This window comes from Callithrix jacchus, chromosome 4, assembly GCF_049354715.1.
Source record: "Callithrix jacchus isolate 240 chromosome 4, calJac240_pri, whole genome shotgun sequence".
Lineage (NCBI taxonomy): Eukaryota > Metazoa > Chordata > Mammalia > Primates > Cebidae > Callithrix > Callithrix jacchus.
The window spans coordinates 95,903,659-95,928,559 of NC_133505.1; the positions used below are offsets into that span (position 1 = coordinate 95,903,659).

Genomic DNA, 24,901 nt, shown 5'->3' on the forward strand with positions numbered 1-24,901 from the left:
CTCTTGCCTCAGCCTCTTAAGTAGCTGGGATTACAGGTGCCTGCCACCTTGCCTGGCTAATTTTTTTTGTATTTTTGGTAGAGACAGGGTTTCACTATGTTGGCCAGGTTGGTCTTGAACTCCTGACTTCAAGTGATCCATCCGCCTTGGCCTCCCAAAGTGCTGGGATTAAAGGTGTGAGCCACTACACCCAGCCAAAGCTGGTAATTTCTTAATCATGAATTACTCATGTGAATAAAGTTTGGAATATTGCTTAATATCATTTAACTTTGTTGTTTTTTTATTTCTCAATAGATTGTCTGAGTTTCCACATTTTCGAAATAATCATAAAACTGCAAGGACATTTGACACGGTTAAAACAAAAGATCTTAAATCTAGATCTCCACATTTGGATGATTGTTCAAAGACTGATTACAGAGCTAAAAGTGATGTTTCTAAGGATGCACATCATAGCATTTCACTGCCAACTCTGGAAAATGAAGGAAAATCACATTCTGATAAAAGGAGTACTTCACATGTACCTTCATCTGTTGAGAAACACTGCACCAATGGTGTTTGGTCGCGTTCTCATTATCAGATTGGTGAGGGTAGCTCAAATGAGGATAATAGAAGAGGAAGAAAAGATATTAGACACAGTCAGTTTAGCAGAGAAACTGATAGATTACGAAAAGACTTAAGTACTGGCTGTGGTGATGGTGAGCCAAGGATCTTGGAGGCTAGTCAAAGGCTACAAGGACATCCTGAGAAATATGGTAAAGGTGAAGCAAAGACTGAAAGCAAAAGTTCAAAGTTTAAAAGTAACTCAGATTCTGACTATAAAGTTGAACGCATTAACTCTTCTTGGGAGAAAGAGACCCCTGGAGAAAGGTCACACAGTCGAGTAGACTCTCAAAGTGACAAAAAACTAGAAAGACAAAGTGAAAGATCACAAAGTATAAATAGAAAAGAAGTTAAATCACAAGATAAAGAAGAAAGAAAAGCTGATCAAAAACCTAAATCAGTAGTAAAGGACCAAGATCATTGGAGAAGATCTGAAAGACAATCACTTCCTCATTCCAAGAATGAAATAGGAAAATTTTCTCATAATTCAAGTAAATACCATGTAGAAGAGAGAAGAGGATGGGAAGATTGTAAAAGAGACAGGAGTGTAAACAATCATAGTTTTCAAGATGGGAGATGTCCGTCTTCTCTTTCAAACAGTAGAACTCACAAAAGCATTGACTGTAAGGAAGTTGGTGCTATACACCAATGGGAAAATACACCTTTAAAAGTGGAAAGACATAGAACTGAAGATAAGAGGAAAAGAGAACGAGAAAGCAAAGAAGAAAATAGGCATATTAGAAATGAAAAAAGAGTACCTACAGAACGTTTACAGAAGGCTAATAAGGAAACTAAGAAGACCACTACCAATTTAAAGAAACAGAATGAGCTAAAGACTGATAAGAGAGAAGTCCTTGATAATGGTGTTTCTGAAGGAACAGATAATAAAGAGCTTGTAATGAAAGCTGAGAGTGGTTCAAGTGAAACAAAAAACAAAGACTTAAAATTGAGTTTTATGAAAAAATTGAACTTAACTCTTTCTCCTGCTAAAAAGCAACCTGTTTCTCAGGATAATCATCATAAAATAACTGATGTTCCCAAGTCCAGTGGTGTGTGTGATTCAGAGTGTTCAGTGCTAGCTAAAACAGTGGCACGTGTTCCTTCTGTCAATGAACATATCTTGGGGGATGCCTCTGTCAGTGAAGATACCATGGGGGAAAGCAAGTCAACATTATTGGAACCAAAGATTGCTCTTCTAGCAGTAACCGAACCCAGGATCAGTATCTCAGAAGCCAAAATGGAAGAAGAAAATAGTTTGTTAGTTAGATCTGTTGACAGTACTATGCATTGTGAAGTGCCCATTTGTGCTACAGAGACTTCCTTCTCATCTCCTGTGGAAATACAGCAAACAGAATCCTTGCTTTCGTCAAAAGAAATGAAACAAACCATTAATAATCCAAGGGTGGCAGCTCCTGTGGTAATGGATGTATTACAAACAGATGTGTCCCAAAACTTGGCCTTGGAATTGAATACCAAAAGAAATGATAATTCAGATTCTTTTGGTATTTCTGAAGATATGGAAATGAAGGTGGCACTTTCAACAACAGTGGGTGAAACCACTGAAAGCGTTTTGCAGTCTTCGGTTGAAGAAGCTGATATTTTGCCAATAATGCTTTCAGAAGATAGTAGCCCAAAATTTGAGCCTTCTGTCACAATTACACCACTGATTGCGAGTAAGTCATGTCATTTGGAGCCTTGCTTACCTAAAGAGACTCTAGATTCTTCACTTCAGCAGACTGAGTTAATGGACCACAGAATGGAAATTGGTGAAACAAACTCAGTATATCATGATGATGATAATTCAGTTTTGAGCATTGACCTTAATCATCTGAGGCCTATTCCGGAAGCCATCAGTCCTCTGAATAGTCCAGTGAGACCTATAGCAAAAGTTTTTAGAAATGAAAGCCCACCTCAAGTTCCAGTGTATAATAACAGTCATAAAGGTAATAGTTGATACTATATTCTGTAACTTCTCTTTTTATGATAATGTCAAATCCATAAGATAAACTGGTGCTTTTTCTTTTTCAATAACATAAAAAGTACCATTATTATTCAGTCCCTGTATCTAGATGTGCACATGGAGTTTTTTTTTTTTTTTTGAGACAGAGTCTTACTGTGTCATCCAGGCTGGAGTGCAGTGGCACGATCTCAGCTCACTGCAACCTCCACCTCCCAGGTTCAAATGATTCTCCTGCCTCAGCCTCCCAAGTAGCTGGGACTACAGGCGCCTACCATCACGACCAGCTGATTTTTTGTATTTTTAGTAGAGATGGGGTTTTACTATGTTGGCCAAGATGGTCTCTATCTCATGATCTCTTGATCCACCTGCCTTGGCCTCCCAAAGTGCTGGGATTACAGGCATGAGCCGCCTTGTCTGGCCAACATGGAGTCTTTAGTCTACATTTAGGTAATTGTTTTTTTGAGACAGGGTCTTAACATTTAGGTAATTTTTTTTTTTTTTGAGAGAGGGTCTCACTCTTGCCCAGGCTAGAGTGCAGTGGTGCAATCCAGGTCACTGCAACCTCTGCCTCCTGGGTTCAAGCGAATTCTCCTGCCTCAGCTTCCTTAGTAGCTGGGACTACAGGCGTGTTGCCACCACACCTAGCTAATTTTTGTGTTTTATTTTTTTGGTAGAGATGAGGTTTCACTGTGTTGGCCAGGTTGGTCTTGGAACTCCTGGCGTCAAGTGATCTGCCCATCTTGACCTCCAAAAGTTTTGGAATTATAGGTGTGAACCACCATGCCCAGCCCATTTAGGTAATTCTTAATTATTTATACAAAGAAGGGAGTGTTAGGACAGGTTGTTTTAAATATTGTTTACTTGCTTTCTGATGTATTTTTGTTGTTCAAAAGCCATCATCAAATGGCTTAGAGTAGGTGATGCTACTAAAATGAAGTATAGACACAATGCATAATTGATGATTATTCAAATAACCAAACTCTATACTTGTAAGGCACCTAAGTACTTTTTAAGATCAATCAAAACCAATGTAACAGGTGGGTGCGGTGGTTCACACCAGTAATACTAGCACTTTGGGAGGCTGAGGGTGGGTGGATCACAAAGTCAGGAGTTTGAGACCAGCCTGGCCAACATGGTGAAATGGTGTCTCTACTAAAAATACAAAAATTAGCTTGGTGTGGTGGCAGGCACCTGTAGCCCCAGCTACTCGGGAGGCTGAGGCAGGAGAATTGCTTGAACCTGGGAGGTAGAGGTTGCAGTGAGCCAAGATCATGCCACTACATTCTAGCCTGGACAACAGAGCAAGACTTCGTCTCAAAGATAAAAAAAAAAATCAACAACAACAACAAAATAAATGATAAAAGTATTAGGCATTCACAATCTGCCTAAAAAGAACTAGTAAAACAGTGAATTGCCTCAGTATTTTTTTGCTATATTTAATATGGACATGTCAAATGACTAAACTTTAATATATTTTTATCTTCTATAGATGTGTTTAATATACTTTTGTCTTCTACAGATGTATTTTTACCAAATTCAGCTCATTCTACCTCTAGGAGTCAGTCTGATCTCAATAAGGAAAATCAAAAGCCAATTTACAAATCCGACAGATGTACAGAAGAAGACACATGTAAGAATTCACCTTTAGATGAATTAGAAGAAGGAGAAATTAGAAGTGATAGTGAAACATCTAAACCACAAGAAAGTTTTGAAAAAAATGCCAAGCCTAGAGCTGAAGTGCGGAACTCAAAGACTGTCCCAGCAGGTGGGAGAAGTACTGTGTGTTTGGATAAAGACAGTAGGAAGACACATGTGAGAATCCATCAGACCAACAGCAAATGGAATAAAAAACCTGGTAAATCTAGCAGATCTTCAAAAACAGAGAAGAAAGATAAAGTAATGAGCACTTCCAACTTGGAAAAAATAGTTCCAATTATTGCTGTACCTTCATCTGAACAAGAGATCATGCACATGTTCCGAATAATAAGAAAACATGTAAGGAAAAATTACATGAAATTCAAGGCAAAATTTTCATTAATACAATTTCATAGAATTATTGAGTCAGCAATTTTGAGTTTTACATCTCTAATTAAACATCTTAACTTATACAAAATCTGTAAATCAGTGACTACCTTACAGAACAATCTGTGTGATGTTATAGAATCTAAACTTAAGCAAGTTAAAAAGAATGGCATAGTTGATCGTTTATTTGAACAGCAGCTACCAGATATGAAAAAAAAATTGTGGAAGTTTGTAGATGAACAACTTGATTATTTGTTTGCAAAGCTTAGGAAAATCTTAGTAAATTCCATGAACTTTGAAAGAGGTAGTGATGAAGGCAAACTTGAAAAAACAAGTAAACAGAAAGTACAGTCTTCAAGTTGTCAGAAAAGGAGTGTGGACAACAAAGAATTGCTGAAAGAAAAATTATCAAAATCAGAAGACACTGTTCATTATAAGTCCTCACTGGCATGTAAAAAATCTGAGGAAAAATTTCAAGACCAAAATAACTCCGTTGTTAACACCGTAAAGCATGACATTAAAAAAAATTTTAACGCCTGCTTTGATAATATAAAGAACTCTCAATCTGAAGAGCACTCCTTGGAATTACACCATCCAAGCACCCCAAAGTCAGAAAAAAACGAAGGAAGCAGCATAGAGGATGCACAGACATCCCAGCATGCAGCTTTGAAGCCAGAAAGAAGTTTTGAGATTCTTACTGAACAGCAGGCATCCAGCCTTACTTTTAATTTAGTGAGTGATGCACAAATGGGTGAAATATTTAAAAGTTTATTGCAAGGTTCTGATCTTCTAGACAGCAGTGTTAACTGTACTGAAAAAAGTGAGTGGGAGTTAAAGACTCCAGAGAAGCAGCTGCTAGAGACTCTTAAGTGCGAGTCCATACCAGTTTGTACAACAGAAGAACTAGTTTCAGGGGTGGCTTCTCCATGTCCTAAAATTATTAGTGATGATAATTGGTCATTATTATCATCTGAAAAAGGTCCGTCTCTGTCTTCAGGGCTTCCATTACCAGTTCATCCCGACGTGTTGGATGAAAGTTGTATGTTTGAAGTGTCTACTAACCTACCTTTAAGTAAAGATAATGTGTGTAGTGCAGAAAAGAGCAAACCCTGCATTTCTTCCATACTTCTTGAAGATCTAGCAGTCTCTTTAACAGTACCATCACCTCTGAAGTCAGATGGTCATCTCAGTTTTTTAAAGCCTGATGTTTCATCTAGTTCAACTCCTGAAGAAGTCATTAGTGCTCATTTTAGTGAAGATGCCTTACTTGAAGAAGAGGATGCATCTGAGCAAGATATTCATTTAGCTCTGGAGTCTGATAATTCAAGCAGTAAATCAAGTTGTTCTTCATCCTGGACAAGCCGATCTGTTGCTCCAGGCTTTCAGTACCATTCTAATCTACCTATGCATGCTGTCATAATGGAAAAGTCCAATGATCATTTCATTGTGAAAATACGGCGTGCAACACCATCTACTTCTGGTCTTAAACAGAGTATGATGCCTGATGAATCATTGACATCTTTGCCCAAGTGTGGAAAGGAAGCTGATGAGGCAGTAGAGAAAGAATATATTTCATGTCAGAACATAGTTTTTAAATCTGTGGAAGAAGTGGAAAATTCCAATAAAAATGTTGATAGCAGTAAGTCAACTCATGAAGAACAGAGTTCTGTGATACAAACACAGGTTCCTGATATATATGAATTTCTTAAAGATGCTTCAGGTAAGACGGATCATAATGATGAAGTGGCTGATGAATGTTTCAAATTGGATCAAGTGTGGGAACCAAAAGTGCCTGAAAGCATTGAAGAATTGCCTTCAGTGGAAGAACTCTCACACCCTGTTGGGGATCATCTTCCAAACACATACATAGACCTAACAAAAGATCCAGTTACTGAAACCAAAAACTTGGGGGAATTCATGAAAGTAACAGTTTTAAATATTGATCATTTGGGATGTTCTGAAGGCAGTTTAAATCAAAGTGCTCAAATATTAGACGGTTCTTTGCAGGCTGATACTGTAGGTGCTTTCATTGATTTGACACAAGATGCTTCAAGTGAGAGTAAAAGTGAAGATAATCATCCTGAATTAGCTGTTGAAGACTTGGGATGTGGGGTGATACAGGTAGATGAAGATAATTGTAAGGAAGAAAAGGTGCAAATGGCAAACAGGCCTTTGGAATGCATTGTTGAGGACACCTATATCGACTTGACCACAGAATCTTCCAGTTCATGTGAAGTAAAAAAGGACAAATTAAAATCAGAACCAGCATCAAATTGTGATGATTTGGAGTTGGCTGGGACTTTGAATAATGCTCACAAAAAGAGAAAAAACCTTTCTGATCTAAATTATTCTCATAAAAAACAAAGAAAGGAAACAGACTTAACCAACAGGGAAAAGGCCAAAAAACCTACCCAAGATTCTTGTGAGAATACTGAAGCTCACCAAAAGAAAGTCAGTAAGAAGAGGGCCTTTATTCCTGTGAATAAAGATCTCTCATCATTAAAGGCATCTCCAGGGATTAAGGATTCATCAGCAGCACTCACCACTTCTACAAGCCTTTCTGCCAAGAATGTTATTAAAAAGAAGGGAGAAATTATCATTTTATGGACAAGGTAAGACTCGTGAGATATTTAAATCACCAATTTTGAGCTCAGAAATCAAATCTGTCTGGCTGGGTGCAGTGGCTCATGGCTGTAATCCCAGAACTTTGGGAGGCTGAGGCAGGTGGATCACTTGAGCCCAGGAGTTTGGGACTAACTTGAAAATATGGTGAAATTCTGTTTCTACAAAAAATACAAAAATTAGCCAGGTATGTTGGTGTAGGCCTGTGGTTCCAGCTACTTGGGAGGCTGAGGCAGGAGGATTGCTTGAGCCTGGGAGGCAGAGGTTGTACTCCAGGCTGGGTGATAGAGCAAAACTGTCTCAAAAAAATTAAAATCCTAAAACCTAAAGATACCTAGTCTGTCATGTCTTCATAGCTTTATCCTAAAATAAGGAAGATGATGACTTCAAAAGTAGCCAAAGTTAGTTGAGGATACATTCTAGACTGCTGTACTGTGGAACAGTCTAGAACAGTGGCTCTTAACCAAAGGTGTGCAGTACCATCATGGATATAGCTTTTCGCTCTGAAAAGCTCTAGTGTGAAGTTAAAAAAAAAGTAGTGGAAAAAAGTTAAAAAGTGTGTTTAACTTCACTTTTTAAAATAAAAACTATTATTTCATTTGGAAGCAACTGGTGTAAGCACATCTTAGAAGGAATGACATGATGAAACGGCAAAAATGGGAGTGTTGGTATAGGTTGGTGCAAAAGCAATTGTGGTTTTTGCCATTACTTTAAGGATTATTCCTTAATCCATTTGCCATTACTTTAATGGCAAAACCGCAGTTACTTCAGTAGCAACCTAATACTTGTATTTTTCCTCCAAATTAGAAGTTTACAGTTTTTAAAAGTTATTCTTTTGAGTTTTATACGAACTATTTAAGAAAATTAAGACCTCATTCAGATGTAGAAGTAACAACAGTTATGAATCACTGGACTAGAGGTAGACATACTTGGCTAGAATGCTTAATGAGAAGCTGAGTTTTGTGAAAACTGGTGATCAGTTTTCATGGTCCTCAAATTCCACAGTCCTCAAATCCCCATTTCAGATAAGTTTGCAGACGGCAGTATAAAATCTCAGCAATTGTATTAAACACACATTTGGTCAGAGTATTTAGAAAAAGCAGAGGTCTGGGAATTAGAAGATGTGGATTCTATTTTAGTTCTGGTTCTTCTGCTTATTATGTCTGTGACCATCTTTGGGCCCTAAGTTTTTTAGTGTATACATCAAAGGTAGAATTTAAAAAAAGAACTGTAATTTTGTCTTTGAAAAATAAATTAGTACACTTACATATGAGTTCATAGAGTAAAATCATCTAAATCTTATTTCTCAGAGATACCCATTGTCATTATTTCTGTATATACACTTTTCCTTTTTCCTATGGGGTTAAATTTCCCGGATTTAAGGGAAATTTGGGATTTTTATTACCTTCCTACTATTATGTACAAAAATTAAATACAGTTTTTTCCTCCTCAGAAATGATGACCGGGAAATTTTATTGGAGTGTCAGAAAAGAGGGCCATCATTTAAAACATTTACATATTTAGCTGCCAAGTTGGATAAAAATCCAAATCAGGTAACTACCCAATTTTTACATCTCTATTGGTTCACAGATGTTGCTACTCTAAAAACTTAAGATTTATGCTGGGTGCGGTGGCTCACACCTATAATCCCAGCACAGCCAAAGTGGAAGGATCCCTTGCAACCAGGAGTTCAAGACCATCCAGGCAATATATTAAGACCCCTGCTCTATAAAAAAATGTAAAAAAATTAGTGGATGCTGCGGTGTGCACCTGTGGTCTCAGCTACTTGGGAGGCTGAGGAGGGAGGATTGCCTGAGCCCAGGAGTTCAAGGCCAGCCTGGCCAACATAGTGAGATCATGTCTCTACAAAAATAAAAAAAATTAGCAGGGCATGGTGACATGTACCTGTAGTCCCAGCTACTCAGGAGGCTGAGGCAAATTTATTACTTGAGCCCAGGAGGTTGAGGATGCAGTTAGCCATGATCATGCCACTGCACACCAGCCTGAGACAGAGTGAGACCCTGTTTTAGACAAAAGTAAATAAATGCTTAGATTGAATTTTTTTCTTTTTGAATTCAAGTTAGTAGTTTTCTTTTTTTGTTTTTGAGACGGAGTTTCGCTCTTATTACCCAGGCTGGAGTGCAATGGCACGATCTTGGCTCACCACAACCTCCGCTTCCTGGGTTCAAGCAATTCTCCTGCCTCAGCCTCCCAAGTAGCTGGGATTACAGGCTGCGCCACCATGCCCGGCTAAATTTTGTATTATTAGTAGAGACAAGGTTTCACCATGTTGACCAGGATGGTCTCGATCTCGTGACCTAGTGATCCACCCGCCTCAGCCTCCCAAAGTGCTGGGATTATAGGCGTGAGCCACCGCCCACTGCGCCCGGCCTTTTTTTTTTTTTTTTTTTTTTTGAGCTAGTCTCACTCTGTTGCCCCTGCTGGAGTGCAGTGGCGTGATCTTGGCTCACTGCAACCTCCACCTCCTGGGTTCAAGTGATTCTTGTGCCTCAGCCACCCGAGTAGCTGGGATTACAGGTGTGTGCCACCACACCCAGCTAAATTTTTTATATTTTTAGTAGATTACTGTAGAGACAGAGTTTTGCTACATTGGCCAGGCTGGTCTTGAACTCCTAGCTTCATGTAATCTGCTTGCCTTGGGCTCCCAAAGTGCTGGGATTATAGGCGTGAAGAAAATTTTTTTAAGAGATAGAGTCTCACTATGGTGCCTAGGCTAGATTTGAACTCCTGAGCTGGCTTAGATTTACTTTTTGAGTGTTAGAGTGTGTAGGTATTTATTAGCCAACCTCTTTAAAAGCATGGTTCAGTGTAGGACTGTTAAAAACGTGGTGATTGTGGAAGAAGTATGACTGGGAAAATCCTGTTTATTTTGTAAACTGATGTTTGCTTGTTTAAGAAATAATGATGCTTGTAATCCCAGTCCTTTGGAAGGCCGACCTGGCAGGAATGCTTGAGCCCAGGTTACAGTAAGCTATGCTCTTGGCACTGCACTCCAGCCTAGGTGACACAGCTAGACTCTGTCTCTTTAAAAACAAAAGTTTAATATTGAAAAGTTAACTAATAATCACCTTTAGTATATGAAGATATTTTTCTTTTCTTTTTTCTTTTTTTCTGTTTTGAGACAGAATTTTGCTCTTCTTGCCCAGGCTGGAGTGCAATGGTGTGATCTTGGCTTACTGCAACCTCAGCTTCCTGGGTTCATGCGATTTTCCTGCCTCAGCCTCCTGAGCTGGGATTATAGGCATGTGCCACCATGCCCACCTAATTTTGTATTTTTAGTAGAGACGGGGTTTCTCCATGTTGGTCAGGTTGGTCTCGAACTCCCGACCTGAGGTAATCCGCCCGCCTCAGCCTCCCAAAGTGCTGGGATTACAGGTGTGAGCCACTGTGCCCAGCCATGAAGATAATTTTCTAAACATTACTTCATCTCTTTATTATTGAAGGTAACTTTATTATTGAAGGTAACTTTCTCTGTCTTTAGCTGTCTTATGAAAATATTCTTTAAAGATGAAAAAGATTACTGAGGTATTTACAATTAACACTGATTTTTAAATTTTCAGGTCTCAGAAAGATTCCAGCAGCTAATGAAGCTCTTTGAAAAGTCAAAATGCAGGTAGTTAATGGTTACACTACAGGAGACTAGTAAAATAAATGTTTGACACTGTAGTTGTGCAGTTAGTCATTGAAGATGTGAATAATGGGTGAGAGACATCCAGTTGAGTTCCTGCTTCAGTCACAGGTTGGAGGATGGTTGCTCGAGCAGGCATCTAAGGTGACCTCATCCACAGGGACGTGCTCAGAGTGAAGCCTGCTGCAGTTCAGATCAGCATGGCATCTCTCCTCAACCTTCTGATTGCTGATGAGTCTAAGGTGGGGGGAAATCCATTTGATTACTAAAAAAATTTTATAGATAAAAAAATATAAAACCAAACATTCTTGAATTGCAGTATGTGGTTCAAAAGCAGTAAAGTCTGTGTTGTCATGGGTAATTTAATATTTCTCACATTTTTCAGTTAGTGCTAATTAAAATACAAAACATATTTATAAAGTCTCAACTGATGACATCATTTACCATATTAAATTGTTAATGTTTACAGACATGTTTCCTCAGTTTTTGTACTTCTCGTACAAGTCATCTTGTACATACAGGTTTATTAAGGCAATATTTAAATTATCAGAAGAATACTGGGTGTGGTGGTGACCACCTGTAGTCCCAGCTACTTGGGAGGCTAAGGCAGAAGGATTGCTTGAGCCCAGAAATCTGAGGGTAGGGTACTTGGATTGTGCTTATGAATAAGCAATACACTCTAGCATGGGCAATATAGTGAGACCCATTCTCTAAAAACGAATTAAATAAATAAATTACCAGCAGGTTTTTTTCTGTAAGATCTCAGTTGTTTAAATATTTTAGATTTTTATGTAAGCAGAATTTTAAAGATATTTAACGTATCACTATATTTTTAATTGATTTATAGTCCTAATTATTTGAATCCAAAACATTTAATTTTAAATTAAATGAAGTTTGAATTAAATCTGAATAGAAACTATATTTGGACATAGAGAGCCATGGACAGTGGCTCATGCCTGTAATCTCAGCACTTTGGGAGCCAAGGTGGGCGGATCACTTGAGGCCAGGAGTTCTACACCAGCCTGGCCAACATGGTGAAACGCCTCTCTACAAAAAAATACAAAAATTAGCTGGGCATGGTGGCACGTGTCTATAATCTCAGCTACTTGGGAGACTGAGGCATGAAACTGCTTGGACCTGGTAGGTGGAGGTTGTGGTGAGCGCCAAGATTATGCCATTGCACTCCAGCCTGAGCGACAGAGTGAGACTGTCTCTCAGAAAGAAAGAAAAAAACAGCTAGTTTTGGACATATAGCACAGGGCCAGTGAGATCTTCAAAATATGTTTAGTAGTATACTATGACATTAAATTTTTTTTTTTTCACCATGTTGGCCAGGTTGGTCTCAAACTGCTGACCTCAGGTGATCCTCCCGCTTCGGCCTCCCAAAGTGCTGGGATTACAAGCGTGAGCCACCACACCCAGCCAACATTAAATTTCTTTTCTTTTTTAATTTGAGATGAAGTCTTACTTTGTTGCCCAGGTTGGAGTGCAGTGGCAAGATATCAGCTCACTGCAACTTCTGCCTCTTGGGTTCATGTAATTATGATGTTAAATTTCTATTTATATAATTCAGAATGTGGCTGCGTGCAGTGGCTCACACCTGTAATCCAGCACTTTTGGAGGCTAAGGTGGCCAGATCACCTGAGTTCAGGACTCTGAGACCACCAGCCTGGCCAACATGACGAAACCCTATTTCTACCAAAATTAGAAAAATTAGCTGGGCATGGTGGCACATGCCTGTAATCCCAGCTACTTGGGAGGCTGGGACAGGAGAATTGCTTGAACCTGGGAGGTGGAGGTTGCAGTGAGCCAAGATGGCACCCCTGCACTCCAGCCCGAGTGACAGATCAAGACTCCATCTCAAAAGAAAAAAATAATAAAAGCATACAAGAGAATGTAAGATTAAATAATGGGGAATTTGAAGAAGAAGCTTATTCTAAACTTTTTTTAAAAGCTCTGGGCAAAGTGGCGTGGTTATCTTTTAGATTAACTCCGCTTTAAGATTTTTGCAGCCTTTAAGAAATTAAACCAAGTTTCTTTTTTTTAACTTTAATGTTATCTTAAAATATTTCCATTTTCTTGTGAAGAGAATGTAAATTTTTTTAAATAGAGATAAGGGTTTCGCCATGTTGCCCAGGCTGGTCTCAAACCCCTGGACTCAAGTGATCCACTTGCCTTAGCCTCCCAAAGTGCTGGAATTACAGGCATAAGCTACTGTATCTCACCAAAAATCTAAAACCATTTAATGAATTTGATAATTGAGATTGTCCTTGCTTGCAGGATAGCACATATCATGGGTTATTTCACTTCTGTCTTGCCTCCTAACTGATTTTTTCCCCCACAAGTACTGTAGTCTCATTATATTTCTGTCAATATCAATCAAAGTATAGTGATTAGTTACCAAACTGATTGCAAAAGCTAGTGTTTTTTTAAATTTTGAGACCAATTGGAAGATGAGAAAGCCAGCTTAGTAAACACCAGTATTGTCTAAATAGAGCTCATTTAAAAGGTAACACATTATGAGATAGTCCTATCAGAAAAATAGAATGATAACTTTAGCATTTTCTTACATTACAGATAAGTTGCCGAATTCCTGGGAGTCTTAATTGATATTGCATACTACACAGAAGCGTCAAATTCCTCATGTTTTAAATGAGCACTAAAGGGAGGTTTATCACCTTTTTGATTACCAGATGATAATCTACATGTGTTATTACTTGGTGACTCTTAACTTCACATCAGCATGTTCAGCTTGTTCCACTCATCATTCTGATTTGCTTTGTCTGTTATTGGCCAAAATATTTATTTTTAAATATGTCAGAACTTGAAAACAACAGTGATGTATTGAAATTTCAGTTTTGATATTTTAAAGAAATGACTTTCTTTTCTAGATTAAAAAAAGTTTTGTAGCATTTTAAACTTAGTGACTAGTTCAAGTGTTCATCCCTTTTTTTATTTGCTTTTATAATTGCCTCTCATTTTGGTATATTGTAAAATAATTTAAATAATGTATTTATAAATATGTATAATTATAATGATGTAAAATACTGTGTGTATATGTATGTATGTGTGTGTCTGTATGCACACACATAAATGGTTTTGCCTAGCCAAGGATTTTTGTATCTGTATAAAATGTTTTGTATAAAGTTTGCTTTCAGTAACAGTAATGTATAATAAAACCATGTAAAGTTTTGTTGTATTTTGATTAGAATGTTTTTGGTTTTTTTTGAGACGAAGTTTCGCTCTTGTTACCCAGGCTCTTGTTACCCAGGAGTGCAATGACACAATCTTGGCTCACTGTAACCTCTGCCTCCTGGGTTCAGGCAATTCTCCTGCCTCAGCCTCCCGAGTAGCTGGGATTACAGGCACGCGCCACCACGCCCAGCTAATTTTTGTATTTTTAGTAGAGATGGGGTTTCACCTTGTTGACCAGGATGGTCTTGGTCTCTTGACCTCCTCGTGATCCACCCGCCTCGGCCTCCCAAAGTGCTGGGATTATAGGTGTGAGCCACCGCGCCTGGCCCTAGAATGTTTATTTTACTTTTATTGTGTTTAGTTAATAATTAAAACATCAAAAGAGGTAAAAGTCCCAGGGGACATAGGGAGCAATTTTGAAGTGGTTCCTTGTGGGGGTGTGGCTGGCTGAATGGCCCTGAGTAGATTTGTTAGAGAAAACTGATTGCTCTTGCCTGCTTTCTCACAGCAAGCACTGGAACGGTGAGCCGTATCTCTGCTGCAGGTGTCCTCACAGATAAAATTAATTAGAGTAGCACAAGAGCTTTTTGGGTGAAGATTTTGAGAAAACGTGTAAGGATTGATTAGCTTGGGCATTACTTCTTCACCCTTCTGCCTTCAGACTCACAGAACTAGTGAGTTAGTAATGTAGGCCCTAGATTCTAGGAAATGCCTTTTCTCATTGCCATTTTTCTCAGGGTATTCAAAGGAAGAAGCCCTGTCCTAAAGGATTACACATTGAAACAACTAGCAGTGGTTTTGTAGTGCTAGGGCCCTCCAACATGGGGGCTTGTCCCTTTCCCTCTCTTTGAACCCTTAATACCAACTAGAGGGTTGGCTGTCAGTTCTCCAGTGCATACTATCACTCAGAAGATCTCATGCTACCAGGTTAGTGAGTTCACAAGCAAAGTAATAGGGTGACTGAAAGATACTACTGGTTCAAAAGAAAACCGGATTATGTAAGAGTTTCAGAATCCAAAATGAAACTAATGAACATTAAAAGATGCTAGCAATGTGGTACAAGAATAAGAAATAATGAAACATTTAAAATGACATAATAAATGGAGTAGGATACAGACTGGATGCAGTACCTCATGCCTGTAATGCCAGCACTTTGAAAGGCCAGGGCTAGGAGTTCAAGACCAGCCTGGCCAAGATGGTGAAACCTTGTCTCTACTAAAAATACCAAAAGCTGGGAATGGTGGTGGGCATCTGTAATCCTAGCTACTCGGGAGGCTGAGGCAGAGAACTGCTTGAACCCAGGAGGCAGAGGTTGCAGTGAGTCGATATCACGACACTGCACTCCAGCCTGGGTGACAGAGCAAAACTCAGTCTCAAAAAAACAAAAACAAAAACGTAGGATAGATACAGGTGCAGAATAAATTAGTTGGAAAATCAGGCTGAGAAACCCCCAGAAGAAAGCAAAAAAAAAAAATAATATAGGAAATATGAAAGCAGATTTAAGCAAGATGGAGGCCAGAAGTAGGTGTGCCAACATTGAGTTAAGAATCCCAGGAGGAAAAAGTACAGATTGAAAGGGCCATAGAGTGCCAAATGAGAGACCCAGGCCGAAATTTAAGAGTAGCAAGATAATGAGAAAAATCTAAAAGCTTTTACAGTAAATGTATAAAGGAACAAGAAGAAGATGGACTTCAGTCTTCTCAAGGGCAATACTGGGTGTAGGAAAACAATGTCATATTTAACGTGCTGGACTTAAAGTTTTAATCTATCTAAATTGTCATTCAAATGTGAGGACTTAATAGAAACATTAAGATTTACCAAGGATCTCTATCCTAAGGAAAAGAAGTCATTATATCACAAAGACACCTACATATGTTTATTGCAGCACAGTTCACAATTGCAAAGACATAGACTCAACCAAGTGTCCATCAATTGAGTGAATAAAGAGAATGTGGTATACATATACCATGGAGAGCCACTCAACCATACAAAAAGAATAAAATAATGTCTTTTGGAGCAACTTGGATGGAACTGGAGGCTGTTATTCTAAGTGAAGTAACTCAGGAATTGAAAACCAGATACCAATCCCAGCAATTTTGGAGGCCCAGGTAAGCAGATTACCTGAGATCAGGAGTTCAAGACCAGCCTGGCCAACATTGCAAAATGTATCTACTAAAAATACAAAAATTAGCTGGGTGTGGTGGCGGGCGCCTGTAATCACAGCTACTCGGGAGGCTGAGGCAGGGAGAATTACTTGAACCCAGGAGGTGGAGGCTGCAGTGAGTCAAGATCATGCCACTGCACTCCAGCCTGGGCAACAAAGTGAGACTTCAGCTCAAAAAACAAAAAAATCCAGATACCCTTTTCTGCTTCCACTGCCATGATGGTACTCATGAAAAAGCTCGTGGCAAAGTAGGGCAAAAAAAAAACAGGTTCTGAAGTTTACTCTTAATTACCCCCACTGTAGAAGATGGAATCATGGATGCTGCAAACTTTGAGCAGTTTTTGCAAGAGGGGATAAAAGTGAATGGAAAAGCCAGGAATCTCAATGGAGGTGTCGTGACCATGGTCAGGAGCAAGAGCAAGATTACCATAATTTCTGAGGTGATTTTTTTTCCTAAAGGTATTTGAAATATCTTACCAAAGAATATTTGAAGAAAAATAATCTGGAATTGGTTGCACATAGTTGCTAACGGTGACGAAAGTTATAAATTATGTTACTTCCAAATTAGGACAAATAGGAGGAGGAAGATGAGGATTAAAATTCATTTATCTAGAATATTTTGTATGAGTTTTTGAATAAAACTTGGGAACCAGAGGGAAAAAAGTCAGATACCTCATGTTCACACTTATAAATGGGAGCTAAGCTGTGGGTAAGCAAAGGCATGTAGAGTGGTATAATGGATATTGAGACCCAGAAGGGGGAATGGGGAAGGGATGAAAAACAACATTTTATGTTTTCAGATGGAGTCTTGCTCTGTTGCCCAGGCTGGAGTGCAATGGTGCTATTTTGGCTCACTGCAACCTCGCCTTCCGGGTTCAAGCAATTCTCCTGTCTCAGCTTCCTGAGTAGCTGGGATTATAGGCACCTACCACCATGTCGGCTAAGTTTTGTATTTTTAGTAGAGATGGGGTTTCACCATGCTGGCCAGGCTCGTCTCGAACTTCCAACCTCAGGCGATCCGCCTGGCTTGGCCTCTCAAAGTGCTGGAATTACAGGTGTGAGCCACTGCGCCTAAATTGAGTACAATATTCATGACTTCAGCGACTGGTGCACTAAAATACTAGACTTCAGCACTATGCATTTCATCCATTTAACAAAACCATTTGTACCTCTGAAGTTACAGAAAAGTTACAAATTTTAAGAAAGATTTGCCAATGAGTCACATTGAAACATTGCGGAAAAAATAGTCAACAAAAAGTCCAGAAAATACTGCAAAAGCTATGGGAATAACAGTGTTCAGATACCTTGGTAAGATATGTATAGGGAGAGAAAGATATTTTTAGAAAGCAGTAAGTCAGAATTATAATTTTAGACAGTATCAACATAATGGCCAGTAGAGGAGATCAAGGAAGCATACAAATGTTACAGTTCTTGCCTTGTTAGGAAGAAGGTATAGACATGAAAATGTCATACTCAAAATTGAGGCATGGCATTCACATAGAAAAGTACATGAAAGAAATAATTTTCACAAGTGAACACTGTTAGAAATAGTTTTCACAGGTGAACACTTGTGTAACAGCACCCAGATCAAGAATTAGAACATTACCAGCCCTCCAGAGTGCCCCCTGTCATCATTCCTAGTATTAGTCCTTCCTTCTCCCTAGGGACAAACTATCAGAACCCTATCCCTGATTTATATTATCATAGATTAGTTTTGCTTGTCTTTGAACTTTCAAATGGGATTGTAACTATAGATACTATTGGGCTTCTTTCATATTAAGCACTATGTGAGGTTCATGCTTGTGTTGAGTATAGCAATAGTAAATTCTCACTGTTGTATATATTTCAGTTGAACCACAATTTATCCCACTGTCAATAGACATTTGTGTTCTAGTTCGGGACTGTTAGAAGTAATGCTGTTATGCACAGTTTGTAAAAAAATTGTGGCAAAATGGTATGATCTCCACTCTGCAACCTCCATATCTCTGGTTCAAGCGATTCTCCTGCCCCAGCCTCCTGAGTAGCTGGGATTACAGATATGTGCCACCATGGCTGGCTAATTTTATATTTTTAGTAGAGACAGGCTTTCTCCATGTTGGGTCAGGCTGGTCTCGAACTCCTGACCTCAGGTGACTCACCCGCCTCAGCCTCCCAAAGTGCTGGGATGCATGAGCCACTGCACCCGGCCAGTTGAACCATTTAAAAATATACAGTTCAGTGATATTAATTACATACACATGTGGTCATCACCACCACCCATCTCCAAATCGTTTTTATCTTCCCGACTGAAACTCTGCCCACTCTATGCATTCAACAGTAACATTAGACACTAACCATTCCCCACTTGCTTTCCAGCCTTTGATAACCACTATTCTGTGTTCTCTCTCTGTTAATTTGACTATTCCGGGTAGCTCACAGAAGTGGAATCACACGGCCTGGCGAGGTGGTTCACGCCTGTAATTCTAGCACTTTGGGTGACTGAGGCCGGCAGATCACCTGAGATCAGGTGTTCAAGACCAGGTTGGCCAACATGGAGAAACCCCGTCTCTATTTAAAAACACAAAAATTAACTGGGCATAGTGGCACACACCTGTAGTCCCAGCTACTAGGGAGGCTGAGGGAGGAGAATCCCTTGAACACGTGAGGTGGAGGTCACTGAGTGGAGTGAATTGAGATCATGCCACTCAAGGCAACAGAGCGAGACTCCATTCTCAAAAAGAGAAGTGAAATCATGTTTGGCATGGTGGCTCACATCTGTAATCCTAGCACTTTGGGAGACCAAGGTGGGTGGATCACCTGAGGTCAGGAGTTTGGGACCAGCCTGGCCAACATGGCAAAACCCTGTCTCTACTAAAAATACAAAAAAATTAGCTGGCATGGTGGTGTGTGCCTGTAATCCCAGTTACTTGGGAGGCTGAGGCAAGAGAGTCACTTGAACCCAGGTGGTGAAGGTTGCAGTGACCTGAGATCATGCCACTGCACTCCAGCCTGAGTGATAGAGCAGGACTCCATCGCAAAGAAAAAAAAAAAAGGTAGAATCACACAATATTTGTCCTTTCATGTCTGGCTTGTTTCACTTAGCATAATATCTTCTTCGAGGTTCATCCATGTTGTAGAATATGTCAGAATTTTCTTCCTTTCTAAGATTGAATAATATTCCTTTTTTCTTTTTTTGAGACGGAGTTTTGCTGTTGTTACCCAGACTGGAGTGCAATGGCACTATCTAGGCTCACTGCAACCTCCGCCTCCTGGGTTCAGGCAATTCTCCTGCCTCAGCCTCCCGAGTAGCTGGGACTACAGGTGCGCACCACCATGCCCAGCTAATTTTTGTATTTTTAGTAGAGACGGGGTTTCTCCTCATTGACCAGGATGGTCTCGATCTCTTGACCTTGTGATCCACCCGCCTCGGCCTCCCAGAGTGCTGAGATTATAGGCGTGAGCCACTGCGCCCGGCCAATATTCCATTACATGCATTTTATTTTTTTTGGAATGGAGTCTCTCTTTGTTGCCCAAGGTGGAATGCAGTGGCATGATCTCAGCTCACGATTCTCATGCCTCAGCCTCCCTAGTAGCTGGGACTACAGGTGTGTGCCACAATGGCTGGCTAATCATTCATTTATTTATTTATTTTCAGTAGAGACAGTTTTTCACCATGTTGGCCCAGCTGGTCTCAAACTCCTGGTCTCAAGTGATCCACCCACCTTGGCCTCCCGAAGTGCTGAGATTATAGGCATGAACCACCATGTCTGCTCTGTTTTATTATTTATTTATTTACTTTTTTTTTTTTTTTTTTGGTCTCACTTTGTTGCCCAGACTAGAGTGCAATGATGCAGTCTCTGCTCACTGCAGCCTTGACTTCTTGGGCTCAGGTGATCCTCTCAGCCTCCTAAGTAGCTGGGACTGCAGGTAGGTACCACCATACCCAGCTAATTTTTGTATATTTTATAGAGCTGTGGTTTTGCAATGTTGCCCAGGCTGGTCTTGAACTCCTGAGCTCAAGCAATCCTCCCATCCAGTCTCCCAAAGTGTTGGGATTATGGGGTGAGCCACTGTGCCCAGCCTATCACTTTTTATTTAACCATTCAGTGGACATTTGGCTTGTTTCCACATTTAGGCTACTGTGGAGTATTATGAACACAGGTATTCATATTTGAGGCCCTGCTTTCTTTTATTTACTCATTTATTTAATTTATTTTTCTTTTTTACCAGCTTCTACATCAAGCACACTAAGTCTGGCAGGGTGCACTGGCTCATGCTGTAATCCCAGCACTTTGGGAGACCAAGGCAGGATGATCACTTGAACCCAGGAGTTAAAGACCAGCCTGGGCAACATAGTAGGACCCTGTCTCTACAAAAAATTAAAAAAAAATAGCCAGGGCCGGGCGCAGTGGCTCAGGCCTGTAATCCCAGCACTTTCGGAAGCCAAGGTGGGTGGATCACGAGGTCAGGAGATTGAGGTCATCCTAACATAGTGAAACCCCATCCCTACTAAAAATACAAAAAATTAGCCCTCCTGGGTTCAAGAATCACTTGAACCCAGGAGGCAGAGGTTGCAGTGAGCTGAGATGGCACTACTGCACTCTAGCCTGGGAGACTAGAGTGAGACTGTCTTAAAAAAAAATTAGCCAGATGTCATGGCACTGGAGTGTGGTAACACACCCCTGTGGTCCCAGCTACTCAGGTGGTTGAAGTGGGAGGGCTGCTTGGGCCTGGAAAGTCAAGGCTCCAGTGAGCCATGATTATGCCTGTGCACTCCAGCCTGGGAGAGAGTGTGAGACCCTGTCTCAGAAAAAGAAGGAAAAAAATGTATACTGTTTATCAGCTTACAAAAATTTCTTTCTAGGCCAGGTGTAGTGGCTCATGCCTGTAATCCCAGCACTTTGGGAGGACAAGTCAGGTGCATCACTTGAGGTCAGGAGTTTGAGACCAACCTGGCCAACATGGTGAAACCCCGTCTCTACTAAAAATACAAAAATTAACTGGGTGTGGTGATGCAGACCTGTAATCCCAGCTACTCAGGAGGCTGAGGCTGGTGAATCGCTTGAACCTGGGAGGCAGAGGTTGCAGTGAGCCAAGATTGTGCCACTGTACTCTGCCTGGGTGACAGTGACACTCCATCTCAAAAAAAAAAAACTTCTTTACTTTCCCCTTTATTAAATATGGTAAATTAAATCATTAAAAATTAAACCTTACAGTTTCAGAATAAACTTAACTTTATTTTTACTTTATTTGTTATTTATTTGAGCCGGAGTTTCGCTCTTATTGCCCAGGCTGGAATGCAATGGTGTGATCTCAGCTCACTGAAATCTCCGGCCCGCCGGGTTCAAGTGATTCTCCCACCTCAGCCTCCTGAGTAGCTGGGATTACAGCCCACCACCATGCCTGGCTAATTTTTTGTAGTTTTAATAGAGACAGGGTTTCACCATATTGGCCAGGCTGGTTTCAAACTCCAGACCTCAGGTGATCCACCCATCTCGGCCTCCCAAAGTGCTGGGATTACAGGCATGAGCCACCGCACCCAGCCTCCTTATTTTCTTAAAACTCTTTGTCAACACAATAGTAAACACAACTTTGAAGTAATGTATTATATATATATTTTTAATATATATTGCTGGATGTAGTTTACTAATGTTTTATTTAGGATATTCTGCTGTTTTTTTGTGTGAGATTGACTTACATTTTTTCTTTCTTTTTTTTTTTTTGAGACAGAGTCTCGTTCTGTCAACCAGGCTGGAGTGCAGTGGCAAGATTTCAGCTCACAGCAATCTCTGCCTCCTGGGTTCAAGAGATTCTCCTGCGTCAGCCTCCTGAGTAGCTGGGACTACAGTCATGTGTCACCACACCCAGCTATTTTTTTTGTATTTTTGAGTAGAGATGTGGTTTCACCATGTTAGCCAGGCTGGTCTTGTTCTCCTGACCTCATGATCCGCCTGCCTCGGCCTCCCAAAGTGCTGGGATTACAGGCGTGAGCCACTGCACCTGGCTACATATTTTTCTTTCTTAATGTCTTGTCAGGTTTTGGTATCCAAGTTATTATGCTGACTTCATAAAATGAATTGGAATGCATTCCCTCCTTTTAAATTCTTTTTTTTTTTTTTAAAGATGGGGTTTCACCATGTTGGCCAGGCTGGTCTTGAACTCCTGACCTCAGGTGATCCACCCACCTCGGCCTCCCTAAGTGCTAGGATTACAGGCGTGAGCCACCGTGCCCAGCCCTCCTTTTAAATTCTTGAAAAGTTACCTGATAATATCTGTGAAAAACATGAGCATAAGCCCATTGCTGAACCTCTTCTCCTGTGAAATCTGTTTCTTGAACGGAAAATGTGTATCATACCATAATCGTGAATAGTAAGTATTCCGTTAGGCTGTGCTTGGTGGTGTGACAAAAGCATTAAGGTCACTTGGAGAATATGTCTCTCCTAGTGAGAACAAATTACATTCCCCTCCATGGATAGGGTCAGTCTGATGTAAGAAACCTGCTAGTAGGTAGTTGACTAGTCCACATTGGGACTTAACTTTGACTTTGTTCTGACATGTTAAGCCTTCCACAGCGGAGGCACCCAGGCCAGCCTTGGTGAGTGGAGGTCCATGTCGCTAGCCCATAGCCTTCTTTCTCACCACCATGGTAATTTTGTATATGGGTCCACTGAGCAAGCACAGGGTTTGCAAGGGAAAGACACAGACTGACATCCCCAAAATGGATTATTTTGTTCATCTCATATGGAAATTTTCTTCTACAGTAGGTGTCTTTGGTGAACACTGACATAAAATACAAATCTCTTCACATTTTGTTTCTAATCCTAGAAGTCCATGCATGATACTTCTTAGACCTTGTCACGGTTTTTCTTTCCAAGTCTTCAACCATCCAGCCAAACCTTTCACCACTTCCCTTGGACGTACATGCTACATCTGGCCCTTCCCCACTCCAGCTGAAGAAGACAATCATATATGCTGCTCAAAGTTCTACCCCCCAGGAGAATTTCCCTTCACCTTTATCTGCTGTTTGGCTTTGTAACATTGCAGCAGTCTTTTTCTGGCCTTTGCTGGCACATCAGTCAGAAACATCTGGAAAATTGGCCCAAATCTTTTTTCTCCCCCTCAGTTAACTGGTCATAAGGAACTCCACACGAGCCTCTAGTTAGATGTTGACTGAGTGAGAAGAGAAGCAGGTACAGTATTGAGTATCAAAGGAGTCTGCTTATGCAACTAATACACCTTCCAGACCTGCTTCAGCCTGATGTTTTATATAACATTGACACTTTTTAATGTATTGCTGCTGTGTGCCCACCCTATGGTGGCACGGGCCAGATAACACCCAGTTCATTCTGGATATCTCGGGTCACCTGGTCACTGGATTCATCATGGTCAGGCATTCAGTCTCTAGCAGGGCACAGCTATGCTCCAGAACACCGAAGCTCTGCACTGTCATTCTTTTATTGAGACTTGCTAGAGCCTCCATGTGACATAATGTATTAGTCGGTTCTCATGTGGCTAATAATGACATCCCAAAGACTGGGTAATTTATAAAGAGAAAGAAGTTTAGTGGACTCAACAGTTCCACATGGCTGGGGAGGCCTCACAATCATGGTGGCAGGCAAGAGAGCTTGTGTAGGGAACTTCCATTTATAAAACCATCCAATCTCATGAGACTTATTCGCAAGGGGACAGGTTGAGGGCTGGAAAAAAGAAAGAGACTTATTCACTACTACAAGAACATGGGGGAAACTATCCCCATAATTCAATTACCTCCATGTGGCCCCACCCTTGACACTTGGGGATTATTACAATTCAAGGTGGGAACACAGCCAAACCATATTACATATTTATTAGCATTTAAATTCATCTAATTTGCTGGGATTTTGCAAACTCTTGCACTGCAGCCTGAACTTATTGCAGAGCTTTTTCTTTCTCTGTTTCCCAGTAAAAGCTCACAGCCTTACAGGTTACTCATTTAATGGGCCAGAGTAGCATATCAAATGACCTCCATAATTCACAAAGGCTTATCAAGCATTGCGTCTTTTTTTCTTGTATGGTGGTGGTGGTAGTGGTAGTTGTAATGCAAAGGTTAGAAACTGCTTTCACTTGGGAAGGGCTGGATCTTCAAAAACTTGGCTGAGGTGGCAGGTCCCTAAATTTTTGTGGGGATTATATTCTACCCTGTGGCCTGCATTTGTCTTGTTATTAAAACATCTATAGTACTTTTCTCTTGCTCATCAGATCTAATCAGCATAATGTTATCAATGTAGTGACCCAGTATGATATTCTGGGGGATATCAAGATCATCTAGACCTCTGTGACCTAGATTATGACAAAGAACAGGAAAATTGATGTAGCCTCAGGCAAGATGGTGAAAGATGTATTTTTCACCCTGCCAGATAAAAGCAAATTGTTGGAGGTCGGCAGCTAACATTCTAACACTCGAGGGCCTTATAAAAATCAAGAAAGGAGCCATTCTCAGATGTCAGGCTTGCTCAGCTCATGAAACTTAGAATTAAGAAAAAAATATATTTCATAAAAATACGTATTTCCATAAATAACATATAGGATTATTTGAAAGTTTTAAATTTATGAGAGTATTCCAATGTATGTATTGTTCTCTGACTTCCTTTATTCACTCAGAATTTCTTTTTTTCAAATGGAGTTTCCTTCCTGTTCCCCAGGCTGGAGTGCAATGGCAAGATCTAGGCTC

At 40.3% G+C, this 24,901-nt stretch overlaps 1 protein-coding gene and 1 pseudogene across 12 annotated transcripts in view; both read left to right on the forward strand.

The window, feature by feature from the left end:
* The window catches only part of CASP8AP2 (caspase 8 associated protein 2), a 31,901-nt gene extending 17,849 nt beyond the window's left edge, over positions 1 to 14,052 (forward strand). For 8 of the 12 annotated variants that reach the window (XM_035296344.3, XM_078369814.1, XM_078369816.1 and 5 more), the window contains 5 exons: positions 295 to 2,543; positions 4,080 to 7,194; positions 8,658 to 8,757; positions 10,786 to 10,838; positions 13,431 to 14,052. In XM_035296344.3, coding sequence (XP_035152235.2) covers positions 295 to 2,543; positions 4,080 to 7,194; positions 8,658 to 8,757; positions 10,786 to 10,838; positions 13,431 to 13,434 — 5,521 coding nt within the window. In that variant the 3' untranslated portion in view covers positions 13,435 to 14,052. Of the gene's footprint in view, positions 1 to 294; positions 2,544 to 4,079; positions 7,195 to 8,657; positions 8,758 to 10,785; positions 11,096 to 13,430 lie in introns of all 12 variants that reach the window. The other 4 variants (XR_013534384.1, XR_013534386.1, XM_008994779.4 and 1 more) reach the window with 3 other exon arrangements.
* A 2,240-nt stretch (positions 14,053 to 16,292) lies between these two features.
* LOC144582181 (large ribosomal subunit protein eL22 pseudogene) lies at positions 16,293 to 16,930 on the forward strand (annotated as a pseudogene).
* The last annotated feature ends 7,971 nt before the right edge of the window (positions 16,931 to 24,901 follow it).